This window comes from Podarcis raffonei, chromosome 11 (genome assembly GCF_027172205.1).
Source record: "Podarcis raffonei isolate rPodRaf1 chromosome 11, rPodRaf1.pri, whole genome shotgun sequence".
NCBI lineage: Eukaryota > Metazoa > Chordata > Lepidosauria > Squamata > Lacertidae > Podarcis > Podarcis raffonei.
Genome location: NC_070612.1, coordinates 29642533 through 29669564, shown reverse-complemented (window position 1 = coordinate 29669564; position 27032 = coordinate 29642533). Strand labels below are relative to the sequence as shown.

The 27032-nt window shown below is 44.4% G+C and overlaps 1 protein-coding gene across 2 annotated transcripts in view; it reads left to right on the top strand.

Annotated features, from left to right (window-relative positions):
- HEXB (hexosaminidase subunit beta) overlaps nt 1-26886 on the top strand; it is a 50430-nt gene extending 23544 nt beyond the window's left edge. Inside the window, exons 1-14 of one of the 2 annotated variants that reach the window (XM_053409066.1) lie at nt 6768-7106; nt 11139-11290; nt 14568-14633; nt 16628-16674; nt 17272-17382; nt 18591-18692; nt 19982-20111; nt 21110-21290; nt 23434-23520; nt 23767-23839; nt 24817-24991; nt 25549-25639; nt 26406-26510; nt 26636-26886. In XM_053409066.1, coding sequence (XP_053265041.1) covers nt 6823-7106; nt 11139-11290; nt 14568-14633; nt 16628-16674; nt 17272-17382; nt 18591-18692; nt 19982-20111; nt 21110-21290; nt 23434-23520; nt 23767-23839; nt 24817-24991; nt 25549-25639; nt 26406-26510; nt 26636-26699 — 1668 coding nt within the window. In that variant the 5' untranslated portion in view covers nt 6768-6822 and the 3' untranslated portion in view covers nt 26700-26886. Of the gene's footprint in view, nt 1-6767; nt 7107-11138; nt 11291-14567; nt 14634-16627; nt 16675-17271; nt 17383-18590; nt 18693-19981; nt 20112-21109; nt 21291-23433; nt 23521-23766; nt 23840-24816; nt 24992-25548; nt 25640-26405; nt 26511-26635 lie in introns of those variants that run through there. The other variant, XM_053409067.1, reaches the window with a different exon arrangement.
- Nucleotides 26887-27032: the final 146 nt, after the last annotated feature.

The window sequence follows — 27032 nt, the reverse complement described above, 5'->3', positions numbered from 1 at the left end:
AAGTCCATTCCAAAACCAAAGTGTTCTGAAGCCAAGGCGCGCTTTCCCATAGAAAGTAATGCAAAATGGATTAATCTGTTCCAGACTTTTAAAAACAACCCCTAAAACAGCAATTTAACATGAATTTTACTATCTAACGAGGCCATTGATCCATGAAATGAAAGCAATAATCAATGTACTGTACTATAAAATAAATAAGGCAGTATTGTAGATTATAAAAATTAAAATTACATTTTTTTCTTACCTGCACTGATGATAGTCAGTTTGGATGGGGGGCTTTTATCCATTTCTGCAGTCACACAATCAATCAGTAGCTAAACTGGGTTCCACACAGTCACAAAAACAAATTAACCATAAAAGCCTCAAAAACAAAAAGGCAAAATAAATACCAAAAACAAAAGCACCAAACTCAATCCATTCTGGAAGTCCGTTTGACTTCTGAAATGTTTGAAAACCAAGGTGCAGCTTCTGATTGGTGCAGGCGCCCTAGAAACAATAGCCGACAGCCACATCGGAGGGTCAGCTTCCGAATAACATTTGAAAACCGGAACACTTACTTCCGGGTTTTCGGTGTTTGAGAACCAAGGTACCACTGTACCTGAAATGAACTGAAAGCAACCTACAAAACTCAAAGGTGTCTATTGCCACCTACTGGTTGAGATTTTACACTGATGACTCTTTGTCTTCTCATTTGGAACCTTCAAAATGATTCACAAAAGTTTTATGTTGGTGTGGTGTGAGCTACAATCAGGCTTCCATGTTTGACAAGCTTCTCATATGCATAGGTGCATTTCTCCAAATATTAATAAGTCTGCTCCTCATAATATTTCCACTTTAGTCAGGAATACACAGAAAACTACCTAGTTCAAGTAAGTTCATTATTTGGATTCCCACCTTTGCTTCTGGCATTTCTGTGGTCTTTAGCAGTGTATGAGTGAGACCATTTCACCCCAGCACTGAGATGCTATGATGTGTACAGTTGTGTCTGTATCCTTGATTGTCAAGATGATTGATGCATTTTTATTTTTATTTTTATGAAGCCCATAAGCAGAACCTAAGTGCAACAGCACTCTCTGCACCTGTGATTCTCAACAACTGGTATTCAGAGGCATGCTACCGGTACTTCCCACAATTAAGGTAGAACAAAGCTATTGTGAGGAGGAGGAGGAGGAGTTTATTCCAAGCCCACATTCCCAGTATGTTCACACTCCTGTCTCAGCAATGTCTACACTGGCTTGGTCATGTCCACAGAATGGAAGATGGCAGGATCCCCAGGGACATGCTGTACAGGGTGCTGGCTTCAGGCACCAGGCCCATTGGCAGACCAACTCTGCAGTACAAAGATTCCTACAAACGTGACATGAAGGCTGGCAACATCAACCCTGCCATGTGGGAATCCCTTGCAGACGACTGCAGTGCCTGGAGACAGACAGTCAAGTTGTGCATCCGTAGCAGTGACCAGAGGGGAAGTGACCGCTGGGAGGAACGCAGAGAAAAGAAACGCCATGGTGCATCTGCGGCAGCACAACTTGACTGCTCAAGCGGCCGCCATTTTAAGCAGCCCCTCTCCAGAGCCCTTTCACGCACCGCTCATTGTCCCTCCGCCGCCACCAGCCCCTGCTGCTCTCAAGACACAAGTAAGCAGCCACCTGGGCTCGTCCGGTGTTGTGGAGAAGGGAGGGGAGAGTCATGGGGGGATGGCTTATAGTCTGGCCCCCCACAATGTCTGAGGGACAATGGACCAGCCCCCGGCTGAAAAAGTCTACTGACCCTTCTCTGGTGTGATGGCCTGGGAATCTGATTCAGAGGCTGAACCGGAGGAATCCCAGCCTGCACAGGAGTCCCCGCCTCCAGGGCCGGCTGAACTGGGGCAGGGCCTTGATTCTGAAGTGCCTGCACCTGTGCCGGATCCTCAGGAGCAGGCACCAGGTGAATCTACTCTGGCTCCGGAGGTGGTTGAGGACTCAGTGCCTACAGGTGAGTTTCCCCCTGGGTCCAGTAACCCTTCAGCCTCTCCTTAACTGCAGGAGGAGTGCTCGCCTTAAGGCCAGGAGAGGCGGGTCTCCTGGGGGTCGGGACCGCCCCTGGCCTCAGAGAAGATAAAGGCCAGTCAGCCCGGTCCCAGGTTGCGGGAGCAACGTCGTTGATGAGCTGTTTTGGCCAGCATCCAGTCCTGTTCCCCCAGAGTTCCTGTCCTTGCCCGGCTTCTCGCTGTGGACCCCACTTCGCCCAAGGAGGACTGTCTGCCGACCCTCAACTCAGGCCCTGGACCTCGCCCCACGGTAACCTCCTCCCTGGACCAGCACATCTACAGACACAGCCAGTGCTGTAACATTTCAACAGTTTGGCTTTGCCCACAAAGGCACACTCCACTAGTCTCCTGAGACAGATGGATGCCAACAAACAACAATTATCAGTTTTATTTATTTATTTATTTACTACCCAGCCTTCACCCTAAGGCCCCAGGGTGGGTTACAACATTAAAAACAAGTAGTAGCCATTGATAGCTTTATCCACCATCTGGAGCGGAGACCAGTAACAGGGAACATGATGGGACATTCATAAACAGCTGTCCTCTCTCACTGCTCCCTTCACATCTGCCTAGTATGATACCATTTGTGTTCTTTTTCTGGGTCTCATCCTAGAGCAGGAACCCTCTGGATGTTGATGGACTTCACCTCCCATCAGCCCCAGAAAGCATGGTCAATGGCAAGGGATGATGGAAGCTGTAGTTCAGCAGCATCAGCTGGACCAAACGTTCCTCAGTCTCGTCCTAGACGTTCTGCTTGCCAAAAAAGTAATAAGAATTATTGATCAGTTGGCTAATTGCTCTGAATGACCAGCATTTGTGTTATAGTAAGTTCGGTCCATACAATAGTTAGGATGTTAGTTTTTTTTAAAGTTTGATTATGAAACCATCATCTGAAAGACCTAACTGCCTTTTGTGGGTCCCTTTTGTAAGAGCACACAGAAACCTGTAACCAGTTATGTGTTCAGATCCCAGGGATGTTTAAGCAATTATATCTTATGAAGTGAAGGCTTAGGTGGAACTGGGTGTGTGGTTACATGTGTGGGTGACAATTGTGACTTACGTAACTGCATAGTTAGGGTTACCTACTGCAAAGATTATAACTAGTTAAATCAGTATATATTGAAGTCTCTGATTCATCTGATGTCTTCGGAAGAACTATGTATTTACCCATCTGATTCATGCCATGTTTGACTTCCTGTTTATGCATGCAATTTTGTTGTATTGATTTGAGTATTTCCAGGCCTGTATCATTATTCTTGACCTACTTGGTGCATACCTTCTGCCTGAGATGTAGTAGCCATTCAAGGGATTAAGCTTCCGTTTCTCATGCTTCTTTGTATTCAACATCATAGCAAAAGCAATGTTTAGCTTCGTTTCATCACTGGCATCCCATCCGAATCCTCACCAGATAGTTTGTATCCAATTTGCTACCTTCTCATCAGCCCGCTTTTGGATACAGGTTGGATACAGATTTAGCTATAGATCAGTTGCCTCTTGAGGTGTAAGAACTGAGGGCTATCATCTCATTTAAGGGGAAATGTTTGGGGTAATACCAAATGGGAAAACTAGAAGAGCTGTTTAAGTGAATATGGGAACTCTGTTTCTTCAGACAGTTTTGGTAGGTGAATGGTGGGTTTGTTTTAAGTTATTTACTGAGTGGCAAGGTTTGGCCCATCTTTGAGGCAAGGTAACATGACCGATTCAGGCAGCAGGATCCACAGGTGCGGCAGAGCCTGACATAGATCTTTATATCCACCTTTGGTGCACGCGCTTGTCCCTTCTTCCCTGACAGGCATAGGGGTGCTATTTTGTGGTTCGCCTCAGGTGACAAGATGTCTTGGGCCAGCCCTGCTGGGTGGGCATTGTACTCTGCACTTCAGTCTTTGCTATATCGGATGATATGTTTCCAGGCTGTGTACAGTGGTACCTTGGGTTAAGAACTTAATTCGTTCTGGAGGTCCGTTCATAACCTGAAACTGTTCTTAACCTGAGGTACCACTTTAGCTAATGGGGTCTCCAGCTGCCGCCACCGTGCAATTTCTGTTCTTATCCTGAAGCAAAGTTCTTAACCTGAGGTACTATTTCTGGGTTAGTGGAGTCTGTAACCTAAAGCATCTGTAACCCGAGGTACCACTGTAATGCCTATGCTACCAAACAGTGAAATCTGGTAATTATCATGCCAGGCAAATGTCTGCTCTCTTGGAGGGTTGGAAATCTGAACAAAGCTTTTAATCCCATGAAAATAACCAGGGAAAACTGCTTTGTGGCCAAAATTAATCGGATAATCTAGCTTTAGGGATGCAGGTGGCGCTGTGGTCTAAACCACAGAGCCTAGGGCTTGCCGATCAGAAGGTCGCGGTTTGAATCCCCGCGACGGGGTGAGCTCCCATTGCTTGGCCCTGCTCCTGCCTGTTGGTTTCTATTTCCCTCACTGAGCAGCAACTCCAGTCACAAGACATTGTTTTGCATTCCACAGTAAAAGTTACTGTTGGATTCCCATGGGAATGGGAGACTGGATGTGACGTACACTGGTTTCCTGTTTTTCAGTGTTCTCTCAGTGTTCTTTGTTTCCGAGAGGAGTTGCTTCTCTGCTCTCACAGAGGCAAGATGCATGTTTGTATTCTCTCAGCATAGAGTGGAAATAAAGTTAAGAATGTGGCACATACTGCTTATCCTTCTGCTGTGTGGACTACTCTGCTTGGGCTCAAGATAAGATGAGCCTGTATCAGCTTGAGATGGGCCGAAGCTGGTCAAAATCTCACACTGCCAACCTAGCAGTTTGAAAGCACATCAAAGTGCAAGTAGATAAATAGGTACCGCTCCGGCGGGAAGGTAAACAGTGTTTCCATGTGCTGCTTGCCAGAAGCAGCTTTGTCATGGTGGCCACATGACCCGGAAGCTGTCTGCGGACAAATGCCGGCTCCCTCGGCCAGTAAAGCGAGATGAGCGCTGCAACCCCAGAGTTGTCCACAACTGGACCTAACGGTCAGGGGTTCCTTTACCTTTAATCTAGCTGTAGATCAAGTCCCAAGATTCTTATTTCAACTTGCAGAGGTAAACTTGAAACCTGACTGCAGTGTTGAGGTCCCAAATCCAGAAATGAGCAAAATCAAATCATGCACTTATTGTCTTAATAATGATATTATTCTTAAGCAAACCTTTCTAGATTTGGGGTATGTGTAGCAGAATGGGCAATCTAGGAACACACACAACACCTTTTGCCATTATGTCTTCAAATTTGTGCAATCATAATTGATAGAAATAACTACAGTAATGCCCCAGTCCAATTGTCTTGGACATGTCTGTTGGGGGTTTTGACTTTCCCTCTTCAAGTCCTCAAACATGAAGGAGCTCTCTGGATTGAACGTGACCACGAAACAATCTCAGTCAAACAAACAACACACCCTCCTTCTTACATTTAAATACAGTACTGAAAACATATTACAAATATGGTGTGGTCCATAAACCTAGAATGAGTCACAGACGGAATGGGGCCTGGGAGTTTTTCTTCCTAAAACAGGAAGAGCCTCTGGGCAAATACTATCTAGGATGCTTTCTCAAAACAATGTGCTAATAAATGAATTCCAACTTCACAACACAATGATGAGGGATGCTGACAGAACACTCCTCCCTGACAGCTTCCAGAGTTCTTGAATTTGACATGCAACCACGCGGGGGGGGGGGGAGTTTTCCATCTTATTTCTTGATTGTGGCATTATCTCTTAGCAGCTGCTTGACAGGCAGTTGTAGCTTTTGCTAGTATGGAAACACAATGTTAGAAAAGCTGCTGATCATAATGGCTAGAAAAGGGGCAAACGTGAAAAATCTAATTTTTGCTGAGACCATGTTTACTGCTCCAGCAGAATTGTGACTCAGTGCTCACAAATAAATTTCCTTGCTTTCGTTTGATCTCACTTTTCATGTAACCTTCCATATTACTTATGTTCACTGCCATAAATGTTCGCAGTCAATTCAACCCATTTCAGATGATCTGAAAGAGCAGAGAAGCCATGTGCAGAAGCAGGGCCGGATTTAGGTTTAATGAGGCCCTAAGCTACTGAAGGTAATGGGGCTCTTTATGTGTCCAGCTGTCCTTTGTCAAGAACAAATTGTCGCTGTTTTTTGTGCTGAATATATGTTATATGGTAATTTATGGACCTAATAGGTATCTAAAGCCATTTGCACATAACAAATAGGAGCCTACACAACACAAAACTCTGAAACCTGAAGGTGGTTTTGTGTGCTTCCTCTGCCTTGAAACAAGGACTGGCCTTTAAGTCAACCTATTTTTGTGCTGTAACCAGCCCTGGGAGCCTTTAGGATTAAGATCAGCTAAATAATAATAATAATGATGATATTATTTGGAGGGGGGGTTGCCTTCGGGTTCAAAACGCCTTTGGGTTGTCTCCGGGCAAGCCTCGTCTCCACGCCTCAGTGGTGGAGCGGCGCGGGTGGGAGAGAACAGAGCGGCCATTGTTTTGTAATCCGCCCTTCTCGAGCGTTCGCCTTTCCTTGGCCTGGGAAGTAGGGTGGCCGGGAGACGGCCGGGGGGGGGGCTCTCCCTGAGCACATGAGGCGCTGCCCGGGCTCTGAGTTCAAATTCTGCCTGCCTCTTCCTCTGGAGGAGCAACTCTTGGGGGCGAGGACACTTCCTCCTCGGGGCGTGCAAGCAGGATGAGTAAGGCTTCGGCGCTGGGCGTTGCCGGGGAGAGCCCGGCCCCCTGTCCGTCAGGTGACTGCGGCGGCTGGGAGACCTCGACGCTCCTCGGCTGCCGGCAGCCAGAGGAGCCATGGAGCTGCTGGCGGTGGTGCTGTGGGTCTCGGCGGCGCTGGCTGCCGCCTCGTTCGCGCACCAGCCGCAGGGGCCGCCCGAAGCCGAGGAGCTGCTTTGGGGCCCGGAGGCGGCGAGGCCGCCGAGCGCGGCTTCCTCCTCCGTCTCCCTCTGGCCGCTGCCCCGCTCGCTCCGCGTCTCCGCAGCCCGGCTGCAGCTGGCGCCCAAGCGGTTCCAGATCGTCCACGGCCCGGGCTCCTCGGCGGGGCCGAGCTGCTCCTTGCTGCAAGATGCGTTCCGGAGGTGAGCTGCGAGAGCTTTCGGTTTCAACTCGGGCAGGGCTGCCTCCTCGTACCCCCAGCCCAAGCCGCCCTGCTCCACCTCAGCTCTTGCAAGCTGCACCCGCTCGAGTTGTTCTCTTGTCTTTCTCCGGGAAGGGCTGTTGTGTTTTTCTCCCGCGGCATGCAAAATCTGACAGGGGACGCGTTGACCCGATGTGTAGATGCAGGCCATCCAATTAAGAGCATATACATCTTCCCTCCTACCACCACAAAAAGAAAAATCATGGGAATTGTAGCTTGCATAGAGCTGCAGATGTCAGCACCCTAAGCAACCCCTTGTTTCTCTTTTAGGAGGTGTGATGTGCTTTAAATGTGTAGCTTTTAAATTATTATTGAATTTATTGAATTCATATACCACCCTATACCTGAAGGTCTCAGGCAGTTCACGGAACAGAATCAAAATATAAAACCACAAAATATATAATCAAAATAAAAACAACAACCCAATAACCCCCCCCCCCGCCAACATTTTAAAAGGGCATAGGGTGTCAATCAAATCAAACGAAGCTTAAAAGGGAACGTTTTTGCCTGGTGCCTAAAGGTGTATTATGAAGGCACCAGGCGAACTTCCCTGGGGAGAGCATTCCACAGACGAGGAGCCACTGCAGAGGCGGCCAGTTATCGTGTTATCACCCTCTGGGCCTCGAGGAGAAGGCACACAAAGAAGGGCCTCAGAAGATGATCTCGGGGTCAGGGTAGGTTCATGTGGAAAGAGACAGACCAGGATCAGTGTAATATGCTCAAACCATCTTGCTCCAGTGAGCAACGTGGCCGCTGAATTCTGCACTAGCTGAAGTTTCTGGGGGGTCTTCAAAGGCAGCCCTACGTATAACGCATTGCAGTAATCTAACCTTGAGGTTACCAGAGCACAGACAACAGTAGTTATCTGTTGGACAGCTATCCCTGTCCAGATAGGAGCGTAGCTGGGCAACCAGCCGAAGCTGATGGAAGGCTCTCTGGGTCTTACCTTCCGTGGTGAGATGTGTCCATCCATCTCTTTTGTTACTAACATTCAGGAGCAATTTGAAAATGCTGCTGTTCACCACAGCAACTATATATACCGTATGTGTTGTTCTGCTGCTTGGTTGTTTGCAGACCTAAGATCTTTTGGGAGGAAGGCCAGGATAGAAATCTGATAATAAAAGACTGACACAAAAAACCCTGACATAAGGGAAAAAAATTGGCTACCCTTAAGTTGAGAGAGAACCGTCCTTTAAATGAAAACAGATGCAAGAGGGGTGGAGCTCCTGTACCTTTGAGTGTTTGTGTATGTAGGCAAGGGAAATCTCACCGTAACAGCATCTCTCTCACCTGTAATACTTTGCCATGACAATTTGCACCTGCTCCAAATTCTCTTGCCTGGAGAATTTTTAAAGGGACAGGATTCATGCCTGTCTTCCATCTATTCACTGAGTCCTAAGCTCTTTGGGAAGGAAGGGCAGGATAGAAATCTAATAGATAATAAAAGAATGACACAAAAAACCTTGACATAATCAGAATGACACAAAAAACCTTGAAAAAATAATCAGCTAACCTTAAGTTGAGAGAGAACCGCCTTCTAAATGAAAACAGATGCAAGAGGGAGTGGAGCTATTCTTACCTAATATGAATAGTTGGAGGATCTGTTCTCAACAGTAGAGTTGCACAGAATATTTTTTATTTTCTAGCATCAAAAATGAAAAAAGAGCTTGTACAAATTTGGTGTCGGGGGTATCCATTGTTCTTCAGTGAGCCACCAACCACCAGGTTCTATTTTGTTAACCTTACTTGCTCTCTTTCCTTTTGAATGGGTAGTTGGAGAGTACCGTAATTGCTACTTGGATAACCTAAGGGCATCAGCTGAAATGATATGAGTCAGTATCTTTTGACAGGATCGAAGTTTCTTTAGTTGCCTCTTTCACCCTAGGATAAATAATGGTCATGTAAACAAGAACAGGGTTGTCGTGTGAACTTGCACAGAGATAGGTGTGCTTGGATTCATTGGCTACGCACGCCAATGAATCTTGTGTTGAATGATGGCCAGTGTCATGTGAATTTTTCAACAAAATGAGCAAACACTAGTACCCTAAACACTGCTGTTTATACAAACAAGGAAATAATCATCCTGATGAAGTAAAACAGTGGCTTTCAAACCTTTTCTTTTTTATTATTTAAAAAATTACACTTTATTGGTTTACAACACATAGTTTAAAGTATCACAAACAAGGAAGTTCCCCTTCCTGATACAGTAGATATAGCCACAAACACAAGGCAGTTAGGGAAACAAAATGGACAATGTTTTGGATTGTGGATCTTGATCTTGAGTGACTTTGGTAAACCTAGTGTGGAAGGTTGTCAAGATCCATTACAACTGGACCAGGTTTGCGTGTGTTCAGACTTGCCTTGCTGTGGCAATGTTGGTACATCATGGAATGGTTTGTTTTTAGGGAGCACATCCAGTTCAAGCAGCATGCTGTCCAGACCTTATAGCCTGTTCTTGTTTTCCTGTGTAAATGGAAAAGTGCATGCCCAACACAATTGTGGGACTGCACATTCCCATTGAATATTGTGAAATTTCTGTCTCCCAAGAAAGATTGACCTTTGGGGAAGGGCTGCGGCCCCAGATCTCGTCTACAGAATCTCCACGTAGGGCCACGAAAGACTCTTGTTTTGAAACCTTGGTGAGCCACTGCTATACAACCAGGGGCAGCCCAAAACATTTTACCACTGTAGGAAACATCTTGCTGCTCACACACACACTCACACACATCACCTTCCTGCCTGCCTGCCTGCCACAGATCAGGGCCTTTTTGCCTGCACTGCCAACAACCTTGTACCCTTTGTACCCTCAACTGAAATACAGTGGTACCTCAGGTTAAGTACTTAATTCGTTCCGGAGGTCCGTACTTAACCTGAAACTGTTCATAACCTGAAGCACCACTTTAGCTAATGGGGCCTCCTCCTGCTGCTGCTGCTGCTGCGTCGCCAGAGCACAATTTCTGTTCTCATCCTGAAGCAAAGTTCTTAACCTGAAGCACTATTTCTGGGTTAGCGGAGTCTGTAACCTGAAGTGTATGTAACCTGAAGCATATGTAACCCAAGGTACCACTGTAGTTTTAGTCATAATTTCCCTGAAGCTGCACCCATGCTGCTGTTATGATGCTGTGGCAGCAGTGAGGGCAAGGCACTGTGGCAGCAGTAGCACAGGCGAAGCCTCAGTGGGGCTGGTAGTGGCACAGTGGCAGGGAAGGGCAGGGGTCAGATCTGTTTCCCGAAGCTAATTGCTTCACCCAGCTTCATGCATATGGGGTGACAGCACTGAGCCCAGGCAGAAGAATGTTTTGACTCTGTTTAAGAAGGCCACTTCTAGTGTTCCCGTAACCTTCTCGGTGAAACGCCTGATAAAATTTTAGGATTGTCCAGAAGGCAGCCTGAAAATCTACTTGTCTAAACCATCCTAGTGAGGAGTTATTCTTTCAAAATATGTGAAACCAGCTTGCATATTTTCATCCGCCACATACTGCTATACTGATCGACACATGGGTTTGCAAAACATGCCCACCCCTCAATTCACACTCTGTATCAACTTGAAGTCAAGATGGGGTTTAAAAACTGCACTCATCCTACTTGTGCTTTCTGTAAGCCTGTAAGCATTTCTATAAATCAGGGATTGCTAATCTTGTGCCTTCCAGATGTTGTTGGACTCCCAAACCTCATCAGCGCCAGGCAGCATGGCCAGTGATCAGGGATGATGGGAGTTGCTATCCAGCAACATCTGGAGGATCACAGGTTAGCCAAGCCTGATAGGAGCTCAGTCGGTAAGAAATGTAGTCAAACTGGAATACATGGGTGTAGCCAGGGAGGGACAGGGAGGGGCAGCTGCTCCCATCAATAAAAATACATAGCAAACTTAGGTTCTCCCCCCCTCAACAAAAGACCTGCCTCCCCTAACAAAGATCTTGTTGGAATATATAGATTTATGCTGTGCATAACATCTTTCTGGGTTCACTTCCAGGTACTATGAATACATATTTGGGTATTCCAAATGGCAGAATGGTGATGAGACGAAACCTCTTTTGGAAACGGAGCTATCTTCGCTTCAGGTGATTATTACTTCAGAAGATTCTGAATGTGATAAATTTCCCAGCATCGCATCTGATGAATCTTGTAAGTATCTGATGGTGTAAATGTGTGTAGTGCCTTCTTCCTTCCTAGCTGTGGATTAATTACAGTGTTCTATCGATCAGGGTAGGGAAATTGTGGCCTTCCAGATATTACTGGACCCTCTCCTCCAATTCCCATCATCCTTCTTGACCATTGACCATGCTAACTGGGACTGATGGGGTTGAACAACATCTGAGAGGCTATAGGCTTCCCACACCAGATCATTTTATTTCTTATACTGGTTTGGCTTGTAGACACTGGTTTTTTCCCCTAGCATATACAGCTGGCTATAATAATGAACTTTTATGCTGTGAGTAATTGAAGAAAATAGATTGACTCAGTTAAAAATAAGAGTCTTGAATGTGTCTCACTGGTATTAATATCTGTACTGTATTCATGATTTTGATGCATTTTTCCCCCGCAACCAAGATTGGCTGGGGTGCTAAATTATGGGTGTGGAGACTTGCATTCTGGAAAATCAGGGACAAATGCCTGACACTTGTTGGTGCTTTATGGAGTAATCCAATATATACCCAGCCACATTGCTGATTCTTCCTCATCAATTGAAACTGAGTACACCTGTGTAACTGGAAGTTTAGAAGAACACAAGTGGAGCCTCCACAGAATATTTTAGCATGGAACACTCCTAATCAGTGTTCCAGATTTGAGCCATTCCTTTTTAAAATCTTTTTTTTTGCCCTGAACAATTTGCATTCCATAGTTAATGAACACACTCAATCCTAATTAGGCTATTTTGGGGTCCCCTGCTGAGGGTTTATTCTAAACATCTTTTGTAATTCTGGGAACCTTCAGGTTCATCCAGACCTGATGAGGCTTCCTTCTTTTGAATGGTTTGTGTTGTTTTGATTGCATAAGAATACACAATTGAGTAAGTTTTGGAGATAGAGGCATCTAATGTTGTTTGTGGTTACTGTCAGTCTCAGGGGAGGGCATTGGAAGGGGAATCTCAGGTCCTCAGCCAGGGCTTTGAAGCAGACAGAGGCAGCACAAGATAGTTGTGTTGCTCCAGAGCCCAGTAGGATACAAGACGTTCCCCCTTCCCAATCGTTTTTGGAGACTTGGGCTGCTTCTCCTTCTCCATGTGTGCATTCAGCTTTATGCACTTGGCAGTTAATAAAATAGAAAGGGGGTGGGGAAAAGACTTCGGCAATCCCACCCACCATTGCACCCAGTGTGTTTGGACTATATGCGGTTTTGACTTTAGGCACGATCCCCAGGACGTAGCTCCCATGTTATAATAATAATAATAATAATAATAATAATAATAATAATAATAATAATAATAATTTTTATTTATACCCTGCCCTCCCCAGCGAAGGCCGGGCTCAGGGCGGCTAACAAACAATAATAAAAACAAGTTGAATGAATACAACTTAAAGACAAGATTAAAATACCACATTAAAATATTAAAATGCAGCCTCATCACAGGAGGAGAAAGGAAAAAGAAAGAGGGGGAGGGAATCAAATTGGCTCCAAGCCAAAGGCCAGGCGGAACAACTCTGTCTTACAGGCCCTGCGGAAAGAAATCAGATCCTGCAGGGCCCTGGTCTTGTGAGACAGAGCGGTCCACTAGGCCGGAGTCAGTGTTGAAAAGGCCCTGGCTCTGGTTGAAGCCAGTCTAACTTCCTTAGGGCCTGGGACCACTAGGGTGTTGCTATCGATGGACCTTAACGTCCTCCGTTGGGCATACCGGGAGAGGCGGTCCCGTAGGTACGAGGGTCCTAGGCCATGAAGGGATTACAGTGTGGCATGAAGGACTGGGGCAGCAGCAGCAGGGGGGTGTCTTCTCCTGATGTGCTGAGCTTTGGAGCAGGAAAGGTGGAATTGAACCAAACAGTTGGACCAAATCTGCTCCAGAGTACTGGGGGAGCCCCCAGAACAGATTTAGGGGGGACGTTGGTGGAGGAGAGGTGGAAAACATTCCGTTGCGCAAAGAGAAATCCTTGCACCGATGGAACCAGTTACTTAGCGCTAAGGAGCCAGTGTCGTGTCGTGGTTAGAGGGTCGGACTAGGACCTGGGAGACAAGGGTTCAAATCCCCACGCAGGCATGAAGTTCACTGAGCGGCTTTGGGCCAGTCATTGTTGTGTTTTTATATTCTGTCGGAAGCCGCCCAGAGTGGCCAGGGCAACCTAGTCAGATGGGCAGGGTAACAACAACGATTTCTGCACCCATTTTTGCCTCTGGCTCCCAGAAGAGAGTGTAGCCCTCAAGCTGTAAAAGGTTCCCAACCTGTTTTAAAAGATCGCTGGCTGTGCAGATGAAATGGTGTTTGGCTTATTTTAATTAAGAAGCATGCATCATCATGACACTTAGGCAGCCAAGAGTGATGGTGCATGCTTCTCTCTGACGCAGGAAGGAAGTGATTTCTAAAATAACAGCACACTTCCACTTGCATTTTTGTTCAGCAGTGTGGCTGTTTTTAAGAAACTGCTCAGAGTAGGCTTGCACAACTTCATAGGCCTCTTTGTAGCCCTTTCAGGGCTTTTGCTGTTGTTAGTGCAGAAACAAAGGAGTCGTTAAGCAGCATTCAGGTGGCTGCAGTATGTGGCTTGGGATGCTGTGTTGGGGCCACAAGTGATGCAGACCTGACTTGGAGAAATCCTTATTCCTACAAGTCTTTTTATAGTTGCATGAAGACCAGAGGTGCACTAGAATTAATTTTCACCTTTCCTTAATTGCCAATGGTCAGCTTTTCTTTAAAAAGGCACCTAGGACTTAAAACGACTAGCTTATTATCAGGGTTGCAATCCAACCCCATAGGTTTGGATCCTAAGGTTAGCTAACCTAGGGAGTTCCTACCACACTGGCCACCCAAAATCTTCTCTAGAAGACTTGGGGGCCCTCTTGAACAATGTGGGGTGGGTAGAGGAAACTTGCCTGAGATTGGGCTTAGATCCTGATACAAATTAACTTGCAGAAGTTAATGAAAGGAAAATTTCCCGTGCCCTCTTTTCCCTGCAACCTCCCAAACGCCACCCCACGTTCTCTGGAGGGGAGGGGCCCCTCTTGAACAAACTTTGCTTGGGGCAAGATGGTTGCTGAAAAGGAAGGAGAGGATGGCTGAACTTGCTTCCATGAATGTATTTTCAGTTCCAAGCCAGAGACTGCTTAAGACATCCTGACTTCATTTGGATACAAGCAGCCTTTGTACAGGACTGCTCCCAAATTCTTATAATTGGTTGTCTTTATAAGTAAACTGATATTTTCATTATTTTCATTACTAAAACTCATAATTAATTGTCATTTGCTCTTAAAGATCAGCTCCAGGTATCAGGACCTACAGCTGTGCTGAAGGCAGACAAAGTTTGGGGAGCGTTGAGAGGTGAGTACTGAAAGGTCTTCTCCTTCCATCAGGCCCTCTCAGCAGAGGGGGCTCCCTTCGTGTTTACATCGCCTTCAGCGGCTCAAGGGTGGGGGTCTTGGCCTAGGAAAGGGCATTCTCCATGGCACCCCCCTAAGCTGCAGAATTCAGCAACTTACAGTCATGGCTGAAGCCGGAGTGACATGACCTGTTTTGCAGTGGTGTGTGTTGTAATCTGGGGGAACACAATCTCTGTCTTGGTTGGAATAGGAGCCCCAAATTTTCTTGTGTAAATCAGCCGTAAGTGGTTTGTGTGTTAGAGATATTTAATCAGTGGTGGCCATCATTTTATCTTTATGACTCTAAACAAAATGAAAAAGGGTGGAGCTTCTCCAAACATTTTAAAAGTGGTGATAAAAAGCAAGTTGGGAGACTTAAACTTTTGGATTTTGTCCAATGTAGAGACAAGTGCATATTCTTTGCAGGGAGGTAAGAAGAGCCCTGCTGGATCAGAACAAAGGCCTTTCTCCTTCAGCATTCTGTTCACACAGTGTACAACCAAGAAACCTCTGGGAAGGCCACAGGCAGGACCTAGAATCATAGAATCATAGAGTTGGAAGAGACCACAAGGGCCATCGAGTCCAACCCCCTGCTAAGCAGGAAACACCATCAGAGCACTCCTGACATGTGGTTGTCAAGCCTCTGCTTAAAGACCTCCAAAGAAGGAGACTCCACCACACTCCTTGGCAGCAAATTCCACTGTCGAACAGCTCTTACTGTCAGGAAGTTCTTCCTAATGTTTAGGTGGAATCTTCTTTCTTGTAGTTTGGATCCATTGCTCCGTGTCCGCTTCTCTGGAGCAGCAGAAAACAACCTTTCTCCCTCCTCTTTGTGACATCCTTTTATATATTTGAACATGGCTATCATATCACCCCTTAACCTCCTCTTCTCCAGGCTAAACATGCCCAGCTCCCTTAGCCGTTCCTCATAAGGCATCGTTTCCAGGCCTTTGACCATTTTGGTTGCCCTCCTCTGGACACGTTCCAGTTTGTCAGTGTCCTTCTTGAACTGTGGTGCCCAGAACTGGACACAGTACTCCAGGTGAGGTCTGACCAGAGCAGAATACAGTGGCACTATTACTTCCCTTGATCTAGATGCTATACTCCTATTGATGCAGCCCAGAATTGCATTGGCTTTTTTAGCTGCCGCGTCACACTGTTGGCTCATGTCAAGTTTGTGGTCAACCAAGACTCCTAGATCCTTTTCACATGTACTGCTCTCAAGCCAGGTGTCTCCCATCTTGTATTTGTGCCTCTCATTTTTTTTGCCCAAGTGCAATAGTTTACATTTCTCCCTGTTAAAATTCATCTTGTTTGTTTTGGCCCAGTTCTCTAATCTGTCAAGGTCGTTTTGAAGTGTGAACCTGTCCTCTGGGGTGTTAGCCACCCCTCCCAGTTTGGTGTCATCTGCAAATTTGATCAGGATGCCCTTGAGTCCATCATCCAAGTCGTTGATAAAGATGTTGAATAAGACTGGGCCCAAGACAGAACCCTGTGGCACCCCACTAGTCACTCTTCTCCAGGATGAAGAGGAACCATTGATGAGCACCCTTTGGGTTCGGTCAGTCAGCCAGTTACAAATCCACTGAGTGGTAGCATAGTCAAGACCGCATTTTACCAGCTTCTTTACAAGAATATCATGGGGCACCTTGTCAAATGCCTTGCTGAAATGAACAACACTCTTGATTCCCGCAACTGCTGTTCATACTGTTCCTGATACAGGAGGCACTGGAGATAAACATTCTGTCCCAGAATAAGAAAAGCAAACATTCCCACACAGGGGCCCCATCTTCTCCCACTGGCCAACCCTTGGAAGGCCAGCCTAGAAGCTAAGCTGGAAAAAAGTGCTAGTCATTTGTGCTCTCGGGTTCCTTGGAACATCCAAAGTAGCTGTTGGATGACATCCATTTTACTTTGCCAGTTATGGATTACAGTTCAATCTGTTTTGACTTCCAGGTTTAGAAACATTCAGTCAGTTAGTAAATGAAGACAACTATGGAAGTGTGAGTATTTCTCTTCATTGTACAGTGGGCTATTTTGGAGTTTTCCCCAAGTTTGGACTTCAGCAACTGCTTATTAATTTTTTCAGGCTGCTCTGTGTCCAAGGTTGCCTCAGAGACTGTTTGGAAGCTGCGGTGTACCAGGTGGTGGGTACCAGCAGCAGATTAAATCTGTTCTGCAGCATCTGCCCTGGCTTGCTATATCCTTGCTGAAATAAGTCCAGTTGCCTGTTTTGACCAGGAGATAATAGCTGACTGCATGGCTACATCTGCATGTCAGACCATAGAACTGGGATTCCAATGTCATATTCTGCCCATTTTCATTTCAGATTCTAATTGCATCTCTTATTCTTTACCTTTTTCTTAAATGTATTGCACTTTGAATTATATGGAATACAATAAAAAGCATTAAAAAATATTATTAAAAACCATACAGCATCTAGCACAGTGAATTACAGTTGCTACCACAGGTAGAAAAATCATTAGTTTTCAAGTGGTCCTTGGTGAAAAAGAGTTTGGGAGCTGCTGCTACAGTGTCATATCACAAAAAATAATTTGGGAACCTGTTGAATCTTCTCTTCCTCTCTTATATTTTAATAGCTATTTGTCAATGAATCCGACATTACTGACTTCCCAAGATTTGCTTATCGAGGGATCTTGATTGATAGCTCAAGGCATTTTCTGCCTTTGAAAACTATCCTAATGACTTTGGTAAGTTGGCAATCGGCATGTTCTCCCCCGCCTGTCTTCCGCTACTGTGGCAAGTTTAAATGAAGCCACCTGTTTCCTTAGCAAGAAAAGGATTAAAGTTCAAATCACTTGAAATACGTGATACTAATAGCCTTGTACTTGGTGTTGCTCGGGAATTCTGGGAAGCAAAAACATCAACCCAGTTTTGTAATTGGTGGCAAAAATCAGCCAGGTGGGAGAATGGCTGTGTTCCTTGTTGCTGACTCTGAAGTAGTACTACTTTCAGTCCATTGTTTGAATCAAATCCCGCCATGGAAGTTCACACACCCCTTCTCTCCTTGACAGTCATTGAGTCTCATCCCTAACATCCCCCCCCCCCCAGACTGACTAGGGTGGGAAATGGTGCAGGAGGCTGAGGAAATCACGGAAAATCAAGGCACAGGCACCTTCTGAGTGGGGCTTCCTTTCAGTTCAGCATATTTGTCCTTTCTGGGTCAAGGATAGCTATTTCAAGCACCTGGGTTTTACTTAGTGCTAGGAAACAGGGGAAGTGCTTACTCTAAATGGCTGTGCTCTCCCGCCTCAGCCTACCGCAATATCTGGAAAAAAGGACCTTGAATGCTTGCTTTAGCAACTATATTACTGCCAGGCAATTACAATCTTCTTCTTTACTGGCTGCTTAGTAATGGAACCATGGATGGTGAGGAACAAAGAGCATTGCAGTGGCACTTCCTTAACAGCAGATTTAATGTACCTTTATTTAGGATTGGGGGTAAAGGTGTTATGGTGTTTCAGAATAATGTAGGTGTTGGAAAAGCAATGGTAAGGTCACTTTGCTCTGATTTATGTAGGGCTGCCATATTTCAAAAAGTAAAAAACCAGGACACCCCAAAAGTTGTTGATCTTTTTAGGAAAAACCGGAAGTTTTTGAGCTTTTTTAAGACACCAAAGCAGTTGACTTTTTATTTTATGAAAATGCAAAACAAAAAAAACCCGCCACGATTTCTCTGTTTACTTCCTGAAGATTCAGGATAAACAGCCAGCAGGATGTCACTTCCGCCTTTGAAATCCCAGTATTGTTTGGAAGTGTGGCAGCCTGAATTTATGGCACTGAAGAACACAGTTATAGGGGGGACTTTGCTAAGTGCTATGTAAAAATCCCTCTTTAAAAACGACTTGCCTCTCCATGCAGGATACCTAACTGAAACACCATCCTTTTTTTCTCTTAGGATGCTATGGCATTTAACAAGTTCAATGTCCTGCATTGGCACATTGTAGACGACCCTTCCTTTCCTTATCAAAGTATCACATTTCCTGAACTGAGTCGCCAGGTAAGTAAATGGTCCTGTAGAACATTCTGAAAATTTAGTGCCCAATAAATTTATTGTTATTTTAATAAATAGCCTTTTCCATACATGAGTCTATTACGTTGTATTAGTTGCTGTTTAAAAGCCATAATACAAGGAAGAGGAACCTGTGGCTCCCTGGATATTTTTGGGCTTCAAACCCAATCAGTCCTATCCAGCATTACCAGTGCTCAGGGATGAAAGGAGTTGTACTCTCAACAGCTTCTGGAGGGCCAATGGCTCCCAGTCAGTGGGAAAATGAGAAAGTTCTTGGCGCAGGCGGTTCACTGGAATAGCATTGTTGCACCTTTCTGAGAGGCGACCATGTTAAGTCTGTTGGAACAGATGCAACAAAGAGTCAGTGAAACACTGAAAGCATGGAAGGCACATCTGGGGGAGTCAGATCGCCGCCTCTGGCTCCCTAGCAGCTCGGCACTTTACAGCCTGGCTCCAAGAACACCACTGTAATGGGCTGCTGATTTTTAAGATTCATTTCCTTTGGGAAATTTAAAATGGCGGAGAAAGGACAGGACAACACAACACAAGAAAGAACAAAAAAGAAAGGAAATGAAGAAAGTGAGCAAAAATGGCAGTGAAATATATAAGAAACATTAAATAATGTATATCTTGGATTAAAGTTTCTTATAAATCATAGCACCATTTTGAGACTTTGCCTATTTTTTGCTTTCTGGAGCAAGCTTTCTGGAGCAAGCTTATATATATATATATATATATACACACACACAATCTGAAATGAACAATCTGAAATGTCATATATATTCAGTCACCTAGCTACTTTCCCCCATGGTTGGTACCACCTCCTAAATCTTAAGGACATAAGTGGAGCCCTTTTACATCAGATTGAAGGCCCACCTAATCCAGTATCCTGTTTTCCCCAGGGGACAACAGTTCAGGTTAAATAACCAAATAGTCTTGGTGATTCCCGCTTTTGCTTTGTTTGCTTTATATAATATACTGGCATGGGCTACTATTTTGAACCAGTTGTCACCCAGGCCTTTGTACAACATTATCCAACCTTGGAACAACAACACTCTGGCCAATACCAGCTGCAACTTTATTTCAGACTGCATTTGCAAAAGTGCAGACTTATCCCCCAGATGGGGACACTGAAACTGCTCAAAAGCTAGACTACACTGCCAGTAGTCCTTGGGTGCTGTAACACAACCCTGTCAAGTGTAATTGGCTCTTCAGCCTTACTGGCATATTCTTGGCATCACATTGTAAAAGAACAACATGTGTGGACATTTTCACAGGGGGCCTATTCATACAATCATGTTTACACTCCCGCTGACATCCGTCTGGTGATAGAGTATGCTCGGTTACGGGGGATTCGAATTATCCCGGAATTTGACAGTCCAGGACATACCCAATCTTGGGGGAAAGGTAAGATGCATATTATTCTGAAATGCTATTGATACTGTAAACATGTAGGAACTGGCTTTAGTTGGGTGCATTTATGTTTTTTCATTTTACTTTATTTTACCCACTTTGTTCTTATTTTCAAGATGCTTCTATTATTGCTATCGTATTAATTTTTATTGTATTTGCATTGTTATTAACTGCCTTCAGACCATTTAGTGACAAAAGGTGGGGTATTGAACCTACTATAGGAAGTAGTCCAGCCGAAGGATTTCACCCTCCCATTATGAAGAAAGGAAAAACAACTGAGTGCAAGTACAGATTTATTGTGAAGTGTAATTTAATTCCAAAATCAGTTCAGTTTTCACCATGCTACATATAGCTTAACTATATGTTTCAGGGTTTTTAAGATTGGCCTTTAAATATATAACCTAGAAGTGGGTTGAACTTCTTAACTTTGTTGTTGTGATAAATCTGCCTTTGTACTATATTGCTGATCAGTTCTTTTTATTTTTGTTCTGACATCTAGTAAAATAGTATTGTAAACTCATAGCTGGTCAGTGCAGACAATACTTAGATAAATTGACCAATGGTCTGCCTTAGGATAAGGCAGCTTCCTATGTTGCTAGTATGGACAACATTTCTAGCAATGCCAATAATAAAATAATAGGAAATGGGGGCGGGGGGGGGGGGGAGTATTTAGTAGGGAAACAAAATGTTCAGTAGCCCGGGATGTGAAACAAAGTGCTAATCTCTGGAGTAAAATGACAAATCTGGCAAGTGAATGCAAACCTCTTGTGACTACTGGTCCATACTTTTCAGAATCTGATCTTCTATAGAACGCTGAAATTTTTAAAAGCTTAAAAAACATTGTGTTCTTGACCATATTTGGGGGGGGGACCCCTTGTATTTAAGTTCTTGGAATTGTTTTTAAAACTAGCATAAGAATGCAACTTTATATGGTGCAGCAACAACAAATGCACCTTTCAAAGCTAATCTTGTTTTGATGTATTTTATTTTAGGACAAAAAGACATCCTCACACCATGCTACAATGGAGCACATCCGAGTGGGTCTTACGGGCCTGTAAACCCCATTTTGAATACAACATATGATTTCATGGCTAAATTATTCAAAGAAATTGGCAGTGTATTTCCGGATGATTATATCCACTTGGGAGGAGACGAAGTGGACTTCAGTTGTTGGTACGGTATAACATGAAGAGTCTACATTGCTTATTCACCTGAAATCTGTTGAGTTGGAAACTGTGACAGGAAAGGTAATAGGATAGGCAAGGATCCTTCAAGCCCTTCAAGTGTGGCTCTCCCACCCCCACCTCCCACCAGACTGTAGCCCTTTGCACTAGATTGGGGTCCACGTTCCTCCAAGCTTGTGGCTTGTTAGACAAAGTTGTACAATAGTGTTGTACAATAAATTGGAGGGGTGCAGCTGATTGTACAGTGGACGCTCGGGTTGCGAACATGATCTGTGCAGGATGCACGTTCGCAACCCACAGCATCTGCAACCTGCAGTGGCGCATCTGCGCACGAGTGGGTTGTGATTCGGCGCTTCTGCACATGTGCAAAGGGTGACTTAGCGCTTCTGTGCATGCGCGACCGCCAAAACCCGGAAGTAACCTGTTCCAGTACTTCTGGGTTTCGGCGGTCCGTAACCCAAAAAAACGCAACCTGAAGCGTCTGTAACCCGAGGTATGACTATATAGTGGGACTTGCCAGTGGCTCACATTGGATGAACTGAATCCTGGTCTGGGTGTGGCTAGCAGATTGGGGAAAGACTTTGCACAAGGCAGCCCTACATGGCTTCTGGCTAGCTTAGAACTTCTGTGCATACTGTTGAAAGCGGAAGAATTGCAATACTGGAGCAGACTACTGGTCCATCTAGCTCAGGGGGGTTGATACTCATTTTTACCCCAAGAGCAAATTCATCATTGACCAGCCCTCCAGGGGCTGCATGTCATTGGTGGGCGTGGCCAAAATTGCAAACCAGCTGAAGGGGGGTAGGTTATTGCCCCCTCCCCTGCTCATCTAATGGTTGATTTGATTATTGGGGAGAGGATAATCCCTTAAACTGTTGGGCTGGGAGAGGAGAGGTTTAAGCCTCTCCACCCAACCCAAGGCTTTGTCTGCTTTAACCTTTCATTTTGCTGCTACTGTCTTGGGTGGCCAGAAAAATAAATTGTCTAGGCAGCCAGATGAAGCCCCTGGCAGGAGGTGAACTACTGCTCATCTAGCCCAAGAGCCTTTCCAGAGCCAGTAGTTTGGATCACTTCATTAAGTAGGGCATGGACTTGCTAGCATTTGATAGATGCTGGGAAGAGCAACGTCAGATCTTAATAGAGAGAACAGCTTCAGTGTTTGGTTAAAGCACAGCAGGCATGTAGAAGCTGTGCCCCATAAAGCAAAACACAGCCAAAGTGATAGACGCTGTCCCCCCCCCCCTTCTCTCTCTTCTGGAGCCTACCTGGTACGGCAACCACAAACAGGTTGCCGTACATGTGAGGTAGACAGTGTCTTAGCTTGTTGGGTCACAAATCTGGCCATTACCATGGCTTACAACCACTGATCAGCCTGCCTCCGTGTATTTATTATCCTATGCAAGTTACAAAATCTCATCATAAGCTGACTTTATCTGAATTACTTGGTTTTTGTTCCTCTTGCTCATCTATCGTGGAGATGCAGGGTCACTGCCAATACCTCAAGGTCCGTCTCTCCCCGTATGAACTGACCCAGACCCTGTGCTCATCTTCTGAGTCCCTTTCTCGTGTGCCCCCACCATGGGAGGTCCAGAGGGTGGCAACATGAGAACAGGCATTTTCTGCAATGGCTCCCTGTTTGTGGAATGCTCTCCCCAAAGAGGCTTTCCTAGCGCCATTCTTACATATCTTTAGGTGCCAGGCAAAATCTGTCCTCTATTACCAGGCCTTTGGCCTTTAACTATCTGTGGGTTTTTAGAAGCAGGCAGGATGTTTTTTAATGCATTCCTTTTTTAATGTATCCATGTGGGGTTTTTCGTCTGGCTGGTTGGTTGTAAGTTGCTTTGGGTTGCCCTGGGTAAGATAAAGCAACTAACAAATTTAATAAATAGTAATCATTTAGTTATTGTTTATTTTTCCTTCAGTAAAGCCATTGTCTGTGGCCATCCTCTGCCAGATATTTCCTATTCATAAGGGGTGAGAGTTCTGAAAGAATGCATATTGGAGGATTCTGGTGGTCAGTGGGTAACATGTTATTTCCTACTAAGTCTTGGTACAAAATCCCATTGGTACTTCTGTAGTATGCTGCTGATCTTGGCAAGAAGCATAATTGTGTTTTCTCTCTTCCCTTATAGGAGGTCCAATCCTGATATACAAGAATTCATGAAGAAGCAAGGGATCTGGTTTACCTATGCTAAACTGGAATCCCACTATGTTGAGAAGTGAGTTTCTCTTTCAGGCAAGAGCCTGCTTATTGACTGTTTGCACACAATGCCTAAACCATGGTTTAGTAAGCCATGGTTTAGTAAACCATGTCCTTGCATGTTTTAAAGTAGATCACAGCCACAATTAGTGCTAGTAACTTGCTGTTCTTAATCATTTGGAGCCAATCATGGCTGAAATAAGGGGTGTAAATGAAACAAGTAAATAGCAAGTACATAACATCTTTAAAATATTATTACTACTAGAATATTGGAGATGGTGTCTTCTCTGAACAAGAAATCCATAGTGTGGCAGGAAGTCTTTGATCATGGAGCAAAGGTAAGGACTGAGAGATGATTTGTGCTGTTCTGCGAAAACTTGATTTTCATGTGCTAGAGTAACCCAGAAGACACCTGTAGCACTATCTGAAATGTTTAAGCCTTTCAGAATTGTGTGATCTGATCTAAGGATCAATTTCATCAAGGCAATATAAGAAGCAAATACATTATAAGTCAAATGTAATAGAAATGTGACTGTCCTGTATATTTCAAAAGTACATACAATATGATGCTGGAAAGGTGACATACCATATGTGGCTGTCTCATAGCTTATGCCTTTCTAAAATTGCATCAGTCTTGTAGAACTTAATATGCCAAAGCAACCCTTAAAAAGGCAGACTGTCTCTAAGCCTGCTGTTTTTATGTTAAGGTTAATTATTTTAGGCAGTACCAGTTAAGTTTCTTTCACCATTTCATCTTAGCATAACTAAATGCTCTTGGCAAACCAGTCACACAAGTGGAACATGCAACACTAAATTGCTGTGGATTCTCATCTCTTACATGAGTGTTTCTGTTTAGCCTACCAGCTTGCCAGCCTTCTTTTCCACAGTACTTTAAGTTGTTGGTGGGGAGGAGGGGTTGAGCAAAGGAGCAGTCCAAGTGGTTTGATCACCTGCTTGTATTCCTGCCTTGACCTCCTCCAGGCTTGACAGCCCTGTCTCAGCCATCTGTATACAGTCATACCTCAGGTTAAAGTAGCTTCAGGTTGAGCGTCCACATATTAGGATTTCTAAGAGGCTTCTTTGAAATCTTGTCACTGGGGTAATTGCAAAGATGCTATAATTACCATGGAACAAGTTGATGTCACACCAATATGTGGACAAATCCCAATGGGACTCGATATGAGTGACGTTAGTTTTCACATAACCGTATCACATAACCTGGCATGCTACTATCTGCATATGCTTTGGAGGAGATGCCTGTAGCTGAACAGATTGTTTTCATGCTGTCTGAACACTATGTTTTTGATGTCTTCAGCTACAGTCAGACACAATAGTTGAAGTGTGGATTGGGACCTTGTATAAAGAAGAGTTAAGAAGAGTAACCAAAGCAGGGCACAGCGCCATCCTGGCAGCACCATGGTACCTAGACCTCATTAGTTACGGCCAGGACTGGAAGAAATACTACAGCGTGGAGCCACTAGACTTCCTTGGTTTGTAGTTTCCTTTTTCTTTGAGCGTTATCCAGGCATTGGTTCCAGTGGGAAAGTTGCATGGCCTTGTTGCTGTGACTCCCAGTTTTAATGAATGATAAAATTATATTCCTGTACACTCCTCCATACTCTTCTTTCACCCAAGTTATCTCCCCAGTTTGTTGGTGGAGATGGCATTCTATACTGTTAATAAGGGGAGACGAATTATTGGTGGTGGTGGTTTTAAAAAATGAACTATTTCCTTTTTATTGATTTCAGTTCTGGCTGCAGGGGAATGAACTTTGTCACTGAAGTAGAGTTAAATAAAAGATAGTGAGCTTATAAATACAAAGAATATTACTATGTTTGGTCATATGGGCTTTTAATAATAATGTATAGGCTGTGTAGATAATAATGTATAGGCTGCAACTCAAATCATCTGGATTTATTTTAATAGTCATGACATTAAGATTTGGTATGACTTAATTAACTTGCAAGTGTAAAATACTGTACCTGTATCAGACTGAGCCTGCTTTTAAAGGAAGACACAAGCCAATACTTCTTTTCCTCAAACACAGGGTGGCAATCCCAGAAAGAGTTGGTGCTTGGTGGAGAAGCCTGTCTTTGGGGAGAATATGTGGATGCAACTAATCTCACACCAAGACTCTGGTATAGTTAATCACTCACCTGATTTTTTTCCCCAACAGAAATGCTAACCATCTTGATCTAACCTTATTGATACTGACATCTGACAAAACTACGCTTGCATCATGATTTTTAAACTTTACTTTCCCAAGTTGTCTTCCTCCCTTCTTCTTAATTCTGTCTATATTAGTGATTGGCATAGTTCCCACTTACCCATGGATACTGCATGGCACTCGGGTGTACAAAGGCCAGCTGAAAAAGATGGCAAGGCTCTTGCTTTTTATGAAATGACCAGCCTCAGCTGGTAACAGAAAAGTGAGGTTTCCTTGGAGTGACGCCCCGCCCCCTCACCTGCCTGCATTGAGTTCCTGATCAACCAGCCGAATTGCAGAATTCAAGGCTGCAGTACGCAATTTAGTGCAGCCTTCTCCAACCTAGTGTTCTCCAGATGTTTTGGACTACAAATCCCATCAGCCCCGGCAAACACGGTCAATAGGCAGGGATGATTTAAGTTGTTGTTTAAAAGTCCTGGAGGCCACCAGCTTGAGGAAGGCTGAGCTAGTGTGCCACTTTTAATATTATATCTCACTGTTTTGCTCTCATTTTGCACAGAACAATGCTGTAACGTGGTGTGCTTGATAAAACAATCTGCCCCCCCCCCTTTAAGAAATGGAGTACTGGCATACGTTCATGTTGCAAATACTTTTATTTTGCATGGACAGTAACCAATTTATATTTAAATTAGATTTTATTTTTTAAAAAATTGTCTTTATTCATATTCATATTCCAGGCCTCGGGCAAGTGCTGTTGGGGAGAGACTCTGGAGCAGTAAAAATGTAACCGATATTGAAGATGCTTATAACAGGCTTAATGAACATCGTTGCCGCATGCTCAGGTAAGCAATACAATCTAGTACAGCAGGTACAATCCCATCAATAATCAGTGTAGATTTCTTACATCTAAACATGGAACTTTATTAATCTCAAAAGGCAAAGCAAGTCACACTTCTCTCCCCCACAGGCGTGGAATAGCAGCGCAGCCTTTGTTTACTGGATACTGCAGGCAGGAAGCAAGAGACCCCTAGCAGCTGTAGGAGGACATTGCCAGAAGTGCCTTTTGGGGAGAAAAACCTGCACATTCCTATTGAAGACTGCACTGGAGCACTCTCATTTTGAAATGCAGAAATTTAGAGGAGGTTAATTTCTTATAGATGTGGAAAAAATAAATGATGTTGAACTTTTTAAGAGAAAGTAGCTCATTCGAAAAAGGAACCTGTGCGTATGTGTTTGTTGCAGATGGCTCGGTTGATCTACATGACTTAAAAGCTTGGGCCAAAGAAATGGATGGAGAATTATTGAGGCAAGGACACTATAATTCAAGGGTTAAGAATGCATATAATAAGGAACTTGTTCCTCTG